The sequence below is a fragment of the Pyrgilauda ruficollis genome, unplaced genomic scaffold, assembly GCF_017590135.1.
Source record: "Pyrgilauda ruficollis isolate IOZ18807 unplaced genomic scaffold, ASM1759013v1 scaffold57, whole genome shotgun sequence".
Taxonomy (NCBI): Eukaryota; Metazoa; Chordata; class Aves; order Passeriformes; family Passeridae; genus Pyrgilauda; species Pyrgilauda ruficollis.
The window spans coordinates 7,823,769-7,839,790 of record NW_024527377.1 but is presented as its reverse complement, the minus strand read 5'-3'; the positions used below and the strand labels follow the sequence as shown (position 1 = coordinate 7,839,790).

Sequence of the window (16,022 nt, the reverse complement as noted above, 5' to 3'; positions counted from 1 at the left end):
ACAGGTTGGAGGCAGCCAGGATGCCCTGTTTGCCTCAGGCCTGCTGCTTCACTGACCCCCAGGAGCAGCCAGGGAGGGGGACCTGGACATTCCCACAGCTCCTGCTCCAGTCCCAGGTGCTGAACTGGTCATGCTGGTGTTGCTCGAGGCAGAAGTGACCATGCAGATTTGTTTCTTCATTTCAAAATGAATCTGCTGACAGAGGCAAAAGCCAAGGGCTGCCAGGAGCAGAGGGATCCTCAGCTGCACCCATCATCACCTCACTGCTGAAATGGATCATTTTGCTCCAAAAAACAGACACCAGCAGTGGGGCTGTGTTAGGCTTTGAGAAGTACTCCACAGCTTGGGAGGAAAAAAAATAAAAAAGAAAAGGAAGAACAATAAAAACATGTTATAAACCAAATTCACTATGCTGTTACACCAAGGCAAAAAATAATCTGTTAAATAAAAGTCACCAGTAGGTCGAGCTTTACACATTTAAAGCAGAGAGTGGCTGTTTCCAAACTGCTTTTACTGCTTTCAAATCCTAATTTACAGCAAGGGCTCAGTGGTCTCTAGTAAGGAGGTTTTCCTCTGCTTTTAACAGAAATTCCCATCTGCCTCATGGGTGTGATCCCAAATAAGGGCAAGTGGGAAAATAAAGAAACCATCCTTCCCTTTAACACAACCAATACAACTGCCAAAAAACAGCATGTATTTAATAAATGCAATGTAGATTGCTTTATTTGACCTTCTGTTCACAAAATAATTTTATTATATGTATGAAAGCAGCATACAGGCAATAAAATTATGAAAACATTCACAATACATAAATACACAGACCTGATGCAGGATGTATATAGTTTGTTAGACTTTAATTTTTTTTTTTCCTCTCAGTTCTCTTTTCCTGACAACACATTTGTTTTGATATATGTTACGAAAAAGTTGCTCCAAAGGGTATTTTCTCCCATTTAGAAAAGAAATGGATTCCTTTGAATGCTGCTGAATATTAACACCCAATGTTCCTGTTGCTAATGCTCACTGATTGCTTTTGGCATTACAGAGGGAAAGCAGCAGGGAAGGACAGTGGCAAACTAGCAGGATTTTTTTAATTAAACATTGGCAACTTTTTTTGAGTTCACAGGAGGATTCCAAGATGGAGGCTGCAGTTCCAGCCATATTTAGAAATGTTTTAATCCAAAATGGTAATGAGGCCACTATTCCTTATTGATTGGAGTATTGACATGGCAATCACTAAACTGCAATGTCCTCCCAGCTCCCGGGGTAAAGCACCAGGGACCTCAGGTTTTAATTCTGGTTTTAATTCTGGCTGTGACACAGGAGCAGACAGACAGCAGGGTCCAGGTGGTCCTGCAGGATAACCAGATTTTGGCATCCTTCCTACCATTATAACCCAGTGTGTTTGTTCAGAAAAGATATCCAAGACTTGAAATAAGAAAAGTCTGAGAAAGCTGTTTATCTTACATAAATACAAAACACTATATACTAAGAATTGTTATCTAAGAAGCTTTCCTTCCCAAACTGGATTCTTCTTAAGGTTGTAGTCATATTTAAGGTATTTACAGATCCACAAACTTGACATTCTAGCAAAGTCTCTGTAACATGAAACTTTTGAAAAATAAATAGCAGCAATTTCTTTTATTTCTATAAGGGAAGAGAATTCGCAACTCAGTCAACTCTGGTCCTATCTTTTGAAAGAAATCCCACTTAAAAATTGAAAAAGCCACAAGCAAACCAACTCCACACAACATCAGTTCTGTTAATTCCTTCATTTCTTACTGAGCTCCTTAACATTCCTCCATTTCCCTCACCAGCTCTCCAGACTATCAGAGCTTGTAATAAAGTGCTGACTGGTTGACTGGTCAAAATGCAGTTATGACACTCCAAAAATATCCCATTATTTAAACATCTTAAATAACATAAATAAAGCTAGATCTGTTATAACATATGAAAAATATCAATTTAAAACAATAAATAAATAAAACCAGTATCAACATATTACCTCCCAAAGCTTTAAAAATAACCATTCTCGTTATAAGGCTCAATTATTTGTCAGAAATAATTTTAAGAAGGCATCTACCTACCTTTACAATCCCTCAGTCATTAATTAGGACCTGTTAACACCCACTATCACAAGACAAAGCAATCTTTTAACTTCTAGTAAACATTAATCTTTAAATACTCAACATTTATCTTTTGCCTCACTTTTAGCTAGAAATTGGTTTCTCTGTACCAAGAAGAAGCAACATTTTCTTTGTAACTGCACTGTATCTAAATTTGTAGCTTTTCCTCAGTGTGAACAGTACAGTTTAACATCCCTTTTTATAACCAATTTCCAGTATCTTTTTCTGTTTATTGTTTGAAACGTTAAATTTGCTCTGAATGCCAGGAAAATTAATTCTGGGCTTGGTGTAAATGTGCATTTTTCTCCCTTAGAGCTTAGGTTCTTACCAAAAAAAATCTTGTACATCTTTTTTTTCCCCAAAAAAGATTATTACAATATACACCATTAGGTCTTGCTGAGTAAACCTTACTGTTCAGGTTTTATGCTGCCCATTCTGTGTAATGGGATTGATCTTTTCCAAAGAAACATCAGCTTCATAATCCAAGATACCCGACAGTGCTGGAGACATTTTCTCCAAGGTCTTTGACAGTTCACTCTCCTCATCTTCCTTTTTAAGAGGTTCTTCTTCCGGGCAGATAATGGAGTGTGGAATCAGATAAACCAGATTAGACTCTTTGGGGCTGGACCCTTTGGGCTCGTGTTGGCTGGAGAAAACCACGGCCCCGTTGTTGTTAATGCTGACGGTCTCGATGGCATTGCCAGACAGGGGGCAGAGCCTGTAGCAGCCCAGCAAGGTGGAGAATGCCTTGCGGAAATCAGCGTTGAAGGCATAAATGATGGGGTTGAGGGAAGAATTGGCCCATCCAAACCATATAAAAACATCAAAGGTGGTGGAATTAATGCAGAAAGCCTCTGCTCCCTTGGACGGCTGGGTGGGCTCGCAGAAGGGAATCATGCAGTTCAACACAAAAAATGGCAACCAGCAGCACACAAACACCCCCATGATCACCGAGAGGGTCTTTAACACCTTTGTTTCCCTCTTGAAGGACATTTTGAAGTTGCTCTCTGGTTGCTGGCAGTCCATGCTGCTCCTGTTGCCACCCGGGTTCTGGCAGTTCTTGGCATGCACTGCTGCTCTCTCCAGAGCCGAGATGCGCCGGATTTGCTTCTGAGCAATCCGGTATATCCTGGTGTAGGTGACTATCATGATGGCCACAGGGATGTAGAAGCTAATTAGAGAAGAGGAGATGGCATACATCCTGTTTAGGCTAGAATCACAGTTGTCCATGCTCACACCTTCTAAGCTGGCATTGAAGTCCAAAACGTTCGTGGTTGCAGCCTTGTGCCAGTTCAGCTGCACCGGGATGAAGGAGATCAGCACGGACAAAGTCCACGCCACGCTGATCATGATGAAGGCTGCCTTGGGGGTCATTTTCCTCTCGTACCTAAACGGGCTGGAGATGGCCCAGTATCTGTCCACACTAATGACACAGAGGTTTAAGATGGAGGCTGTTGAGCACATAATATCAAAGGCCACCCAGATGTTGCAAAATGAACCAAAAGGCCAGAAACCGGCGATCTCAGCCACAGCTTTCCAAGGCATGACCAAAACTGCCACTAAGAGATCTGACACGGCCAAAGAGATGACAAAGAAGTTGGTCACCTTGGACCTGAGGTGGCGAAACCGAATGACAGCTGCGCAGACCAGCGTGTTTCCCAGCAGCGTGGAGAGGATCAGGAGCGAGAGGAAGCAGCCCGTGAGGATCCGAAAGGAAGAGGAGTCCCTTTCCACCAGCAACCCTTCCCCGTCCATAGTGGTGTCGTTCCAAGTCATAGTTTCTCCTGAGGGAAAATCATATCATGATTTTCATGACGACATCAACTCCTCTCCTTGCAGAGATCACAGAGATCAGACGGCCATTAATTACTCATCACCAAACCGAGCAAAGGTCTTTTCCTACAGTCCCTTCGCCCCCAGATGGACCTCACCCTCTTTGAATCATCCTGAACAACATCCTGAAAGCTCTGTGAGCAGGAACTGAAAATGCACAAACACAGTCCACCCTACAAACAGGGGTTTTTAGCAATCCCTTCAGAAACACACTGCACCACCCCTGCATGGAGTAGCCTAACTCAGACAGCTCACCTGTAAATGTTCTGCTGCCATCCTCTGCAAACACACCCCACACACAGCAAAGCAATCACTTTTCCATGCTTGCATCTATTCACACTTAAATAGACTATTGATCGAGTGTTTCCAGTGTCCACTGCACCAGCCCTTCATATTTACTGAAGCATATCAGACAAGATGCCTTTTCTCTAGTTCCCTAAATGTCTCACTGATGAAACACTCCATCCCTTGCTACATTCCTGTTACAAAATGCACCAGTTCTCGCTCTGTTTCTTGGTAGTATCAGAAAGCAAATCTTCACTTTGTTTCAAAGTGTTTTACATTTCCAAGACAAAATAAATAAACATACAGTAGGTGTGTTTTAAAGGTTTTCAGCAAGAAGTAGCTCAGGTTATTTAGTTTGACTTAAACAAGAAATGCTGCTCCTACCTTTCACCTCTGATTCCCTGCTTGCTCTGGGACGCAGGGCAGTCTCTCCTCCTGTTTTAGTTTTGGAATTGCATAGCAAATTTTATATACAAAACCAACACAGGAACACTGCATTGCATCGTGTATGTGGGTTTTTTTTTTTCCCTGAAAGTGCAAATTGGCAGGGGAGAAGTAAGAGTTGGACCACCAGGAGTCAGTTTTCAAGGGAGCAGCAGGTGTGTGCCGTCGGACCGTGCGTGACGGACCCCGCTGGTGTGTGCCCAGCTCCCTCCATCCCACGGCCCCTGCTGATCACTCTGCAAACTTTGTCGGCCGGATCAGTCCCAGTCGCACTTTGTACATCCCGTTGAGGCGGCACATCAGGGCAAATCATCCCAGGCAAAAGGCACGGTATTCCCAACACTGGCAAGAGCCGGTTACCAGTTTTTCCTTCGGTCGTTTGCCGGATGAAGAAAGAGGCGAGAGGAGAAGGACCTGAGTGACCTTCCCTCGGCCACCACGCCGCGATGCCCGCAGTGGGCTCCTCTTCCAGCAGGAACACGTCGCTTTAACACTCCGCTGCCAAGTTATAGCTCTCCATAACTACTCCGCAATAATCCCACCTCCTGCTCAGCGGGGCTGCGCTCCAGGGATCGGGTCCAGCTCTCACCATGCTTTTTTCCTCTCGGAAAGGCGCAGGCGGAGGCAGCTCCTCACACTCTCCCGCTGCCCGCCCCGGGCCGCGCATCTCCCGGCTTCCTTCTGCCCGGGGCAGGGCTCGGCAGCATCGCCCCTCCAGGAACGCTCTGTCTGCCTGGCGACTCCTTCCTAAAGGATTAAGACAAGGGAATGACAGGCATGGAGGCATGCAACGAGCAAAAAGCCACCCCCCTTCGCCTCCTCTAACATCTTCCGTCGGGCGTCGCTTCTTCTGGGCAGCTTTTCCTGCCTTCCTGGGGAATAATGTCCCGGGCAGCCGGGGCGAGAGGCAGAGCGGGGCTCCGGGAGCGGCTCTGGTGGAGTTTAGCGCAGCCGGGATTACTTTGCCCGAGCTGCGGGACGCGCGGGGCGCTGCGAGCCGCGCTCGGTGCGCTGCTGCGGACAGTGAGTACCGGCCCCGCGCCTCCGCGACGGGCGACGCTCGGGAGGGGCCGCGGGGCGAGGCACCGCCACCCGGGGCAGCGGCGACAGCACGCTCGGGAGCCGCTCCCGGCACGGCGGGGCAGCGGCCGGGGCGGGGGGCTCGGCCGGGGCAGCGCCCCCGGCTCCCGGCGCAGCCGCGGCCGCCGGGCTCCCTCTCCTGGGCGGCCGCGGCCCCGCCGAGGGTGGGCACGGACCGGGGGCAGCGTCCCGCACCGCGCCCAGCCCGGCCCCGAGGGTGACACCGCGGCCGGCAGCGGCATCCTGCGGGCAGGGAGCGGGGAAAAGCCGCGGGCAGCTCCGCGTCCCGAATGGATCGTGCGGGACACAAACACTGCGGAGCCGCCGGAGCCCCGAGCGGGGCACCCCCGAGGGCAGGGAAAGCCCGTCCGAGCAGACCCAAAACCTCTTGGCAAACTCCCCCGCCCCGTTCGGTAGCGAGCACCAAAACGGGAGAGATTGTTACTCGAATCATTCTTTTTACAAAAGGGTCTTTTCTTGCTTACCTTAGCTGCAACAGGCAGGGAAAGATGAGCATGCTGGTTTGCAGCCTTTGCACAGGAATCTTACCCCACCCACTCAGATCTCTCAATCCCAATGTTCCGCCCCATTCCAGGACAAGAATGCTCAGACCCCCATGTCTCAATGTCCCCCCCAAATCCCAATCCAGGACTTGGATGTTTGGACATTTGCCCAGGAATCTTCCCCCCCCCCCCCCCCCCCCCCAAAAAAAAAATCAGGAAATAAATGTAAAAGACATCACAGGGAGGTTTAAAAACCTCCAAGGTGAACAAATGCTCTTAATAAGTTGTCAACATAAATTCTGTGGAGTCCAGCAGTTGTGAAGTTGCTTTTGAGCCATCTATTTCTCATAATGTCACTTAAAGCAGAGACAGTGCTAAGCTAAGCTTGACTAGTTAACTGAAACACTTGTTTTCCTTTCCCCTTCTCTTTCTTTTTTTAATAAATTTTAACTGCTTCTCACCAAGTTCTCATCCCACCCTCCCCCTGCTTATTATCCTGTCCTTTAATCATCATTCATCCCCAGAGGAGGGTGAAAATAGACAAGAAAATGAATCCTGTGCTGTTTGGTAATTGAGATCTCTAATGAAACTCACTGTGAGTTTTCTTTTTCTATTTTCAAGATCCTTTTTCTATTGTCTCCTGTTCTTAAAGCTCCACACAGGTGAGGTTTAGTGCATGATAAGTATTTGCTGCAAAGGCAGCACGTTCCTGTTTTTCCATAGAAACCCTGGGCTGAAGGAAACATTGCCTGCAGAAGAAGCCACTGAGCACACTTGATTTTATTCACAATAACTTCCAGGGGCTCTTTCAACCACACCCATCCTGGAGTATTCCAGGAGAAACCACAAGTTGCAATCGCCCAAAAAGCAAAATTTTTGAGGCTTATTGGAGAGAAATACTGAGGTACACATTGCAGAGGAGAGAGAAATCTGCTTTCAAGCATCTGCTTATCAGCTCATCCACTGAACTCTTCTTTTCAGCTGGTTTTTACCAGGGAGTGGCCTTTCCTGGGGGAGAGGCTGGGTTCAGCATTGGAAGAACCTGATGCTGCTGATATGAGTGAGGGTTTCACTTGAATCTGACATTAAAAAAATCCTTTTGGATCACCACTCACAGCAGCTTGTAAGACTCTCGCAGCCCTTATTTTTTTGGCAATTCAAGCATCAGTTTCAGAAACCAGAGCCTCTGTCCTGTCTCTCCCCTAGGTTTGTGTGACCAGTGCAGGGATGAGTGTGAGGTCTGGCTCAGCCCTGACTGCAAAGCCCCTTCAGCAGTTTCAAACACCAGCAGTTCATCCAGGGCACCCTGCTGAACTCATTTGTCACTTCTGTTAATTTATGAGCTTTTAAAGCTTCCACGACTTAACAGTCATACCCAGGTGAGGCACAAAAGAGAAATCCACTAACCCCGATTATTATTTAGGTAAATTCAATGCCGGGATTAGGCAGCAGTTTGCCACAACTCTGGGAGCCAGTTACACGAGTGTTGGGTCATTTTTCCTTTTGCTGCTCTCTGACCAAGCTGTCCCCAGCCAGTGTGAGCAGAATCAGCTCTGGTCCAGCTCTGAGCTTGCCTGAAACTGTCAGCAACAGGATGATGGTACAGGTGTTTCCTGGAGATTCAGAAAAAAGCACAGAGCTTGTTAAATTCTCCCTGGGTACCCACATAAAACACCTGCTTAACTTTATTTGATGTTTTCCAATCACTACCGACTGCTGCTGGAATCAAAGCAATGGCCAGCAAAGCAAAGATTTTGTGTCTCTATTCCCACCTGCTCCTCCCAGGAGATGCTGGTTGGAGAAGGCCCTACTTGGTCCTTAGGAAGACTTAAAAATATAAATACTGAGTAGCACTTTGATCCAAATGATTAATTCAAACAGAAATTGGCTACTGGAAGACCAAGTCCAAGCTGAACAAAGCCCAGATCTTGCACTCAGAGGTGAACATTCTTTAACCTAAATAGTGCACACACTAGACCTGGAGAAAGCTTAGCTAAATTTATAAAATATATTGTAGTATGTGGATAGAAATTGTACTCACATCACCCTCAGGAGGACTTTTCATGTCTGCAGGAATGGGATGTACTAAACAAGAAATCAGCTGAGGCATATTCTCAAAAATAATGTCTAAAAGCTGTCAGATTTGTAAATAACTGGTTATAGTAATAAGCTGAGATAAATTTAGCCTCAGTGTAACCTTCTTGGAAAAGTCAAGGGTTCCTGGAAACCAAACAGCTCTGAAGTCTTTTAAAGATCAGTGAAGCACATTGTTTAAATTGATATAATGTTGTGCATTCTATGAGGAAAACCACAGTAGTGACTACAAAATCACAGAGCAAAGAGTGGCAGCAGAAAAAAACACTGTTTACATCTCTGAGGATCTCAAGCTCACTCTTGAATGCTAAAGATCCATCAGCAGGGAGAACAGATCAGTGAGAGAAATGATTTCTAGTCCCCAAAGGCAGACAACAAGAGGCCTAAATATTCAGTATTTGAGTGTGGGCACTGGTTTTTTGACTATAGATTATAGTCACTGCAGCTGGCCCTCGGTGCCTGGCAGATTCAGCAGGGCTGATCTCAGAAAGCACATCAGTGCTCAGAAAGCACATCAGCACATGTTGACTTGTGAACTGTTTTTGCAATGGCAGCCACGGAGCATCCCTGGGCATCAGGTCACTGGTGAAGTATGTGAGGAAATTTGAACACTGGCAGGGAAAAGGAAAATCAAAAAAGCCCAGAGAGAAGCACCATGTATGAAAGTCTGAATTTAAATGACTCATTTGAGGGGGCTCATTCAGGCTGGACTCAGAGGGTAGTGCAGGAGGGTATAAAAGGCAAGGATTTGCTGTGCAGTGCTACTCTCCCCAGGATCTGGAGCTCATGCACTGGCTGCAGGCTGCTCAGAAGGCAGGACCAGGCACTGCTGCTCCCCTGGCATCTCCCCTCTCAGGCACTGATGCATCAGCAGAGCCTCACTCCCAGCCAGGAGAGCCCAACTCCAGCCCTGGGCCACAGCAGATGGAACCTGCAGAAAGGATTTCTGCTCTGCAGGAGATCAGGCAGTCTCTCAAAAGGCAGTCTCGTGTCACCCACAGGCTTTAGGAGTGCTGAAAACCATCCTCTGGTTCCACCTTCCCCTCTCAGCCCCCTCCTGCTTGGAGCCTGTTCGAGCTCTGCTCCCCTTTTCCTTCCTCCCCAGTGATCCTTGTCTGCATCTCCCTGGAGCTCCCCCCCAGATTTAACAACAAAATGGCTTTTTTTTGGAGAGGTGAGGAAGACAGGAAAGAAAGAGAAGTACCAAACCTGCTGCCAGGGATCCAAGCAGAAGCTGTCACCTGCACAGTCCCCAGCCCCAGGAGCTGTGGGTAATTTAAACTCAGTGTGATGCTGCCAGTAACTGTGTTATTTAATCTGCAGAGCTCATGCAGTGACTTTTTATGGGGTTTTTCCAGTTCCACCCACTCACTCCCACAGAATCAGAGAAAGAAAATTTTCCCACAAGGAATATTTGGAGTGACCTTCCTCTTGCAGCTCAACCTGCTCTGCCAATCCAAAGGCCATTTACTGGATCTTAAATCACCCTGGAAATCACTCAAGCAGGGAAACCTAAAATTTCCCCCCTTTTCTTTCTGGGATTTCCATCTGCCAGAGATACGGGGCAGGAGAGGGATTACTGCCCTGCCAACACTTCCCTCCAGAGTGGGTAGAGAGCCAAACTGCAGAGGATGATGAGAATAAATTATAGCTGAGAGGAGAGCTCTAAGGAAAGGAAAATGCATCCTCCGACTGCCTCATCCCTGCGGCACAGAACAGTGCCAGGAAATCCACAGCAAACTAACAAGAGTCTTTCTTTAAAACCTCATCTACACCAACAAATGTGGAATACCTCAAAATTTCTGATCATTTCACTGACAAGTGTAGAGACTGGATGTATTCCTGAATTTTATATTCTAGTCCATGTATGTAAAAGCCTTAGCTGATTGCTAAGGGCCTACTATATGAAATGGCTCATAAAGTAGTAAGTCAGCACAAAAACACAGAGTGAGCCATTGCCTCCCAATTTAGGCTTTATTTGCATATGCATATTTTTACTACTATACAGCTTTAATTCTTTCACTCCACACTGGACATTTTAGGCCCTCAGAAAAAAAACCAAACCTGAATATGTGAATCAAAACAAAAGTCACAGAGAAAATGACAGCACTTTTCATGTTAAAGACGGCTTTGACATATTAATTAGCATCTCAGAGATGAAATAAAGCCAGCGATACCAAATGATTCATTAGATTGAAATTAATCTGAGGAATAATTAACTCTGAGGGGATGGAGAAAAAGAATACAAATAGATATATTAGCAGCAAAACTCTTCACCCATGAGTGTGACAGCGATTGCTAGCAGCAGTGGATGAGACTGCAGATAATACCATTTTCTCAGCAGATGGCTTGGTAGGTGGCACTCTCCCTCCTAAGCTGCTCTTACAGATTTACTCCTGAGCTGTGTGCCAGCATCAAATAGATCCTTACCCATATTCCAGCCCAGCCCCTGATTGATGGATGGAGAAGAAATGTTTAACAGAACTGTTTAACAGCAGATTTGTTGGTTTTCTGGTGCAGGACATAAGATGAAGAAGTGTGTGCTTGGTACCCACAGCAAGTAGACAATAGTTTGCCCTACACTTGGTTATTAAATTCACATTATTACACATCCAGCGTGGTCAGGCTCCACAGTCTTGCCACTGGCAGGCTACAAATCCTTGAATTAAAGATAACTAAACTAATACTTACCAAAAAATTAGAAGCATCACTTCTCACTCCTAGTGAAGAGTGACAGCAGCATTTCAGAGCTGCATCACAGGGAGCCACAGGAGCCCAGCCAGGGCTCTCTGCAAGGGGAGCAGCCCCACGGTGCCCACAGAGCACAGCAGGTCCAGCCACAGCACACAGGGTCAGCCCAGCAATGACCAGAGCACTCCAGGTGTGCCAGTCCTGCAGCTCTGCTGTCTCAGGCAGCATTTTCCCATCTGCATCTCCCCACACAACCCTGCTGTTGTTGTGATGTTGCAGTTCCACCGTCAGGCTCTGGGATTAAACTCTTCTCCAAGGTTCCTTGTCAAAGGCAAATCACACAGTCTGGGCTTGACAGCAGTCAGAAACATCCCACCAAGTTCAATAAAACACTGGAACAATATTCCAAACAAAAATCTGTACCAAGGTCTAGGCCTTGGGCTGCTTCACTCCTGGTGATGTAACTTTCATTCACGCCTTTGAAAAACCCTGTGATCCAACTGCCCCAAACTATGATGTTATCCCAAATCCACTCTCACCCTTGTTCACCTGGATCTGTTATCCTGGCCCAGCCTCTCTGTCTGGCCCACCACGTCAGGCAGAACTCTTTCTTCCCCCTGACATGAGTAACTTCTCCCTCTTTGCATCCTGCTTTGATGTCCTTGGCTTTTCCCTGCCCTGTTGCTGAGACAGTCTCTAGCAGGCTGTACTTTCCCAGGCTGGAAATGTTCCCTGAGGTTCATTATCCACTTGTCAACATCTGTCCCAAGGTCAGGGGCCTTCCAAGGCAGCCAGTTCTTCCTGCTCCCTTCCCACAAAGCTCATCAGGGCTCAGCTGCACCAAGACAGGCATCCAGAGTCTCTTCTTAGTCCATCAAACGAGCCCTCTCCATTTAGGAGAGCCTAAAAGTAGGGATGTCTTCCAGGTACAAGTTCCATGTCAGTAGAAAGTTCCCTGGTGCTTTCCAGTAATTGTGTACTATTTATAGGAATTCCCTTCTGCTTTCCAAAATTTCCCTTCTGCTCTTTAGAAATTTCCCACAGTTTTCTAAGAGCTGTGCATTTCCTTCTAGGATTTCTCCACTGCCTCATAGCAATTCCTCCCCACATCATACAAAATTCCCTCCAGCTTCCTGGGAATTTGTAGGCAATTTTTTCAGAACTCCCATTTTGCTTCCCTGGGGTTCTCCCACAGCTTTCTAAGAATTCAATTTTCCTTTCTCAGGATTTCCCTTAATTTTTCCATGAGCTCCCTGTAGTTCTCTAGGACTTTCCTGTGTTTTTCTAGACATTTCCCATACCTTTCCAGGAATTTCCTTCCTCTATGAATCTCTCACTGCTCTCTAGGCACTTCTGTCAGCTTTCAAGTGTATCCACCAGGTTGTGGCACAATGTCAAGGGTTTTTCCATGCTGGTTGTGCTGCTGCATGTTGTGATGTGCCCAGTTGTCCTCTGGTGTCCTGCTTTGTCATATATGACAGATTTTGTCATTGGTGTGCTGACACGCCTCATTCTCATATTTTTAACAATTTTATAAAGCCACAGGCAAGGCTCAGGGGAGGAAAGTAAAAGGATTAAACAATATCTGGTCCCTAGATGCTGACAAAAAATTGTCAGGTCTGTTTGAAGGAGCTGTGAGAGCTGGCATGGATCTTTCATAGCAGCAATGATCCCACACAAGACATTTATAAAATAGCCACATCATAGAGGAAATGGCTTCCTAATCCCCTTGAAAGGCTGGTTTATCCCTTTAAACACAGCTTTATGTCCCTTCTAAATGCAGACTGGCTTTTCATCTTCATTCCCTTCCATTCTTATCTAATATAACTGTGCATCTAGAGAAAGAGGAAAATTGAGTATGCATTAATTTAGCTTGGCACAGTAGAGCATGAGTAACCTGGAACTGAGTTCAAATATTGCAGATGGAGCCAAAGCATTTAAGTGATTTTGTAAGTAACACTCTACCAGCTTATATAAGAGTTTCATTACAATTTTTATTGCCAAAAAATGTTGTGTTACTTGCCTGTTTGATCAAATTTCCCAAGATAATAGTTTATTCCTTATCAGCTGAGACTGGGAAAACAGGGTGGTGGTTTTTCATGTACTGACACAGACTCACAGAAATCACTGGCTCATTTACAAAAACAATCCTTGAACTCCCTCAGACTGTACCGATGTCCTAGTCTGAAGTTGGGATCTTCTACATGAGATTAATGTATATTACGTCAGGAAACCACAGGAAGTGCTGGATATACGTGATTCACCTCAGCCAGCATTCTGCTGCTGATAGCGAAACCCAGCACAGAGTCTTCACAGGCACCTCCCATCCAGGTTTGCTGACAAATGATTTGCCAACAAATCATTCCCAGAAATGTTGCTGGTTTCTTCTGGCAAACCCCTGATAACAGCCAGCTTGGTGCAAGGCCAGCTCCTGACATCATATTCCAGAGCCAGCTGCTGAAAGCACCCCAGATCCCTGCATGTGCCTTTGGGAACATCATCACATCATTCCCCCCTGCTCTACAACTACTTTTTTTCATGGAGCAGAAAAGTCTTGACATCTCGCATGTTTGCCTTCACTCTGACTGACTGCACTGTTTTCAACCCGGGGTTTGAAATTCCTGGTCCTGCAGTGCCACTTACTGGACATTTCTGCTCATAAAAGCATGAGCAGCAGCTCTTCATTTACTGAGTTGATTCTCAGGGATAATTTGAAATGGAGAAAAAACATAAAATACACCAATGTTCACTTAGGAAAACAGGACAGCAAATACAGTAAAGCTTATTTCTTAGATGTGGCAGTAATAGTGGAGGAACAGAAATCCTCATTTTCTGGTCACTGTAGGGAAGAATTTGCCCTGTAATAGTCTGGGAATTCTTCCAGGTGGAAACATGCAGATGGTCAAATTGATCCCTAGTTCAACAAATGTACATGGGAGTTTGCAGGATTTATTAATATATCCCTTGGGAAATAAGGCAACTGCAAGGAATGCTTCAAAAGGAGCTGGAGAGGGGTTTATTTGATTCATCCAGACATACATTTTTAATAGAAACAAAAACATTTTAGTGTGAAAATTAGCACAGATGAAGAAAGACATAAAGTCAGAGGTCAGATATTCCTTGTGACTATACATATTCACCCATTTGCCTTTCAGTTTGTAGCTCATGAGTAACTGCTGGTGATTGCTCAGAGCCATCTTGAGCCTTCTCAGGATTCATGGCAAAATATCAGATTTGTTACTCAGCAATGGGAGAAATGACTTGTCCAGTGAAAGAGAAGTTATGTAGCTGCTCAAAACCATTTGTACTGAGCACAGGGCAAACTATTAACTCATGCAGCTCTGCATGAAGTGACTCAGAGAAAGAATTTAGGTATTCATATATCCACATTAAATACTCTGCAAGCAGAATTTCAATTGTGACATGAAGAAAAGTCCACATGTGGTTTTAAAACAGATTAACAAGTTGGTATCTTTGACATACAAGGAAATTATTACAGGCAGAACACATCAGTCCTCAGAATGCAAACCATACAAAACAACCCCAGTTACACCCAACAACAACTAATTTATTTCTCTGCACAACATCCAGCTGGTACCATTTCCTGAACAAGGTGCTTTTCCTGCTCAGTCATTGCCATGTTTTTTAGCAACAAGTGTTATGGCCAGATACCAGCACAGATGTATCAGTGTTGGGTCTGTCACTGGTCATGGAGACTGGGAGCTGACTGAAAAGATTAAAAAGAATTAGGCATTAGCAGGGAAATATACAAATTATGCACAAATTTTGTTGTGCAGTGCAAGGATATCAGTGCAAATTTTTATTCTTTCATTATGGACTCTCACTTGATTATATATATATATAATTTCATAGAAGTTGAGTATTAACAGCAAAGCTTTCATCAGTAAGTACAACTCCACAAACACTTGATACCTGGGTAGAGTCATGGCTTTTTAATATAAAATGGCTTTTTAATATAAAATTCCCATTCAGTATGAATAAGCAATGAGCAGGGAGAGGGAGGTTGGTCCTGTATCCAAAGGGTTGAAGAGTAGGATTGCTCTGCTTGCACAGCTGCCACTCCTCCAGGGATGAGACCTGTGGACAGAGCAGTGATCTTACAATGGGAATTTCAACAGAGGGGCTGGGCTGGACTACAGATGGCATTTGCAATCTGTCTCTGTGTTATTCTGGTCTGCAAAAGAGCTGCAAGCTCAGTTTGCGGGCTGTAAGGGGCCACAGCACCACGGTGTCTGCACGCGTGTCCCCCTGCTTTTATTAAAAATCATGAACTGAGTTGGCTTTCAGTTAAAAACTGAAAAGAAACTCCAGCCTACAGAATTCTATTTTATGAAATATATATATATATATTATATTGGGATGGGATGGGATGGGATGGGATGGGATGGGATGGGATGGGATGGGATGGGATGGGATGGGATGGGATGGGATGGGATGGGATGGGATGGGATGGGATGGGATGGGATGGGATGGGATGGGGTTTGGCTCAGCTGGGCTCAGGCACGGCATGGCACGGGTCAGCTCAGCCCAGCCAGTACCGCCCCAGGTTGGGGCCCCACAGATCCCAAAGATTCCCATCACGGTGCTCTCCCTGTGCTTGCCCAGGGACAGTGTCACCTGCCAGGACACCTGGAATTAGTGGACTCCGGGCAGGTTGCACAGGACTGATGTGAACCTCAGGGGAAGCAAAAAAACAAACCAGAAGGTTTACAATTCCAAAGTGTTTCTACTGTCGCAGCAGCCCAGCCATTCTGGGAATAACAGGAAGAAGGAAAATGACAGTAGGGAGGCCACATTTGTCCCTGTGCTGGTTTCCTCCTCTACAGCTGCATCCAGAGCATCATTTCTGGGTGCCAGCAGCTTTGAATTGCTGAAATAGAGATGAAGACACATCCTGCCCTGAGAACTGCTGCCTTCCCAGTGCCCACACCACACACCAGGGTTATGG

The 16,022-nt window shown here is 45.8% G+C and overlaps 1 protein-coding gene across 1 annotated transcript; it reads right to left on the bottom strand.

Moving 5' to 3' along the window:
- Nucleotides 1-1,866: 1,866 nt before the first annotated feature.
- On the bottom strand, nt 1,867-4,739 carry DRD1 (dopamine receptor D1). Its single transcript, XM_041482053.1, has 2 exons — nt 4,626-4,739; nt 1,867-3,907 (listed from the first exon to the last, which is right to left on the bottom strand). Exon 2 carries the CDS (start codon nt 3,897-3,899, stop codon nt 2,538-2,540), a length of 1,362 nt encoding a protein of 453 aa, XP_041337987.1. The 5' UTR covers nt 3,900-3,907; nt 4,626-4,739; the 3' UTR covers nt 1,867-2,537.
- Between the last annotated feature and the right edge of the window lie 11,283 nt (nt 4,740-16,022).

Coding starts and splice junctions, on each gene's coding strand:
- DRD1 (XM_041482053.1), bottom strand. CDS start 3,899: ATGACTTGGAACGACACCACTATGGACGGGGAAGGGTTGCTGGTGGAA.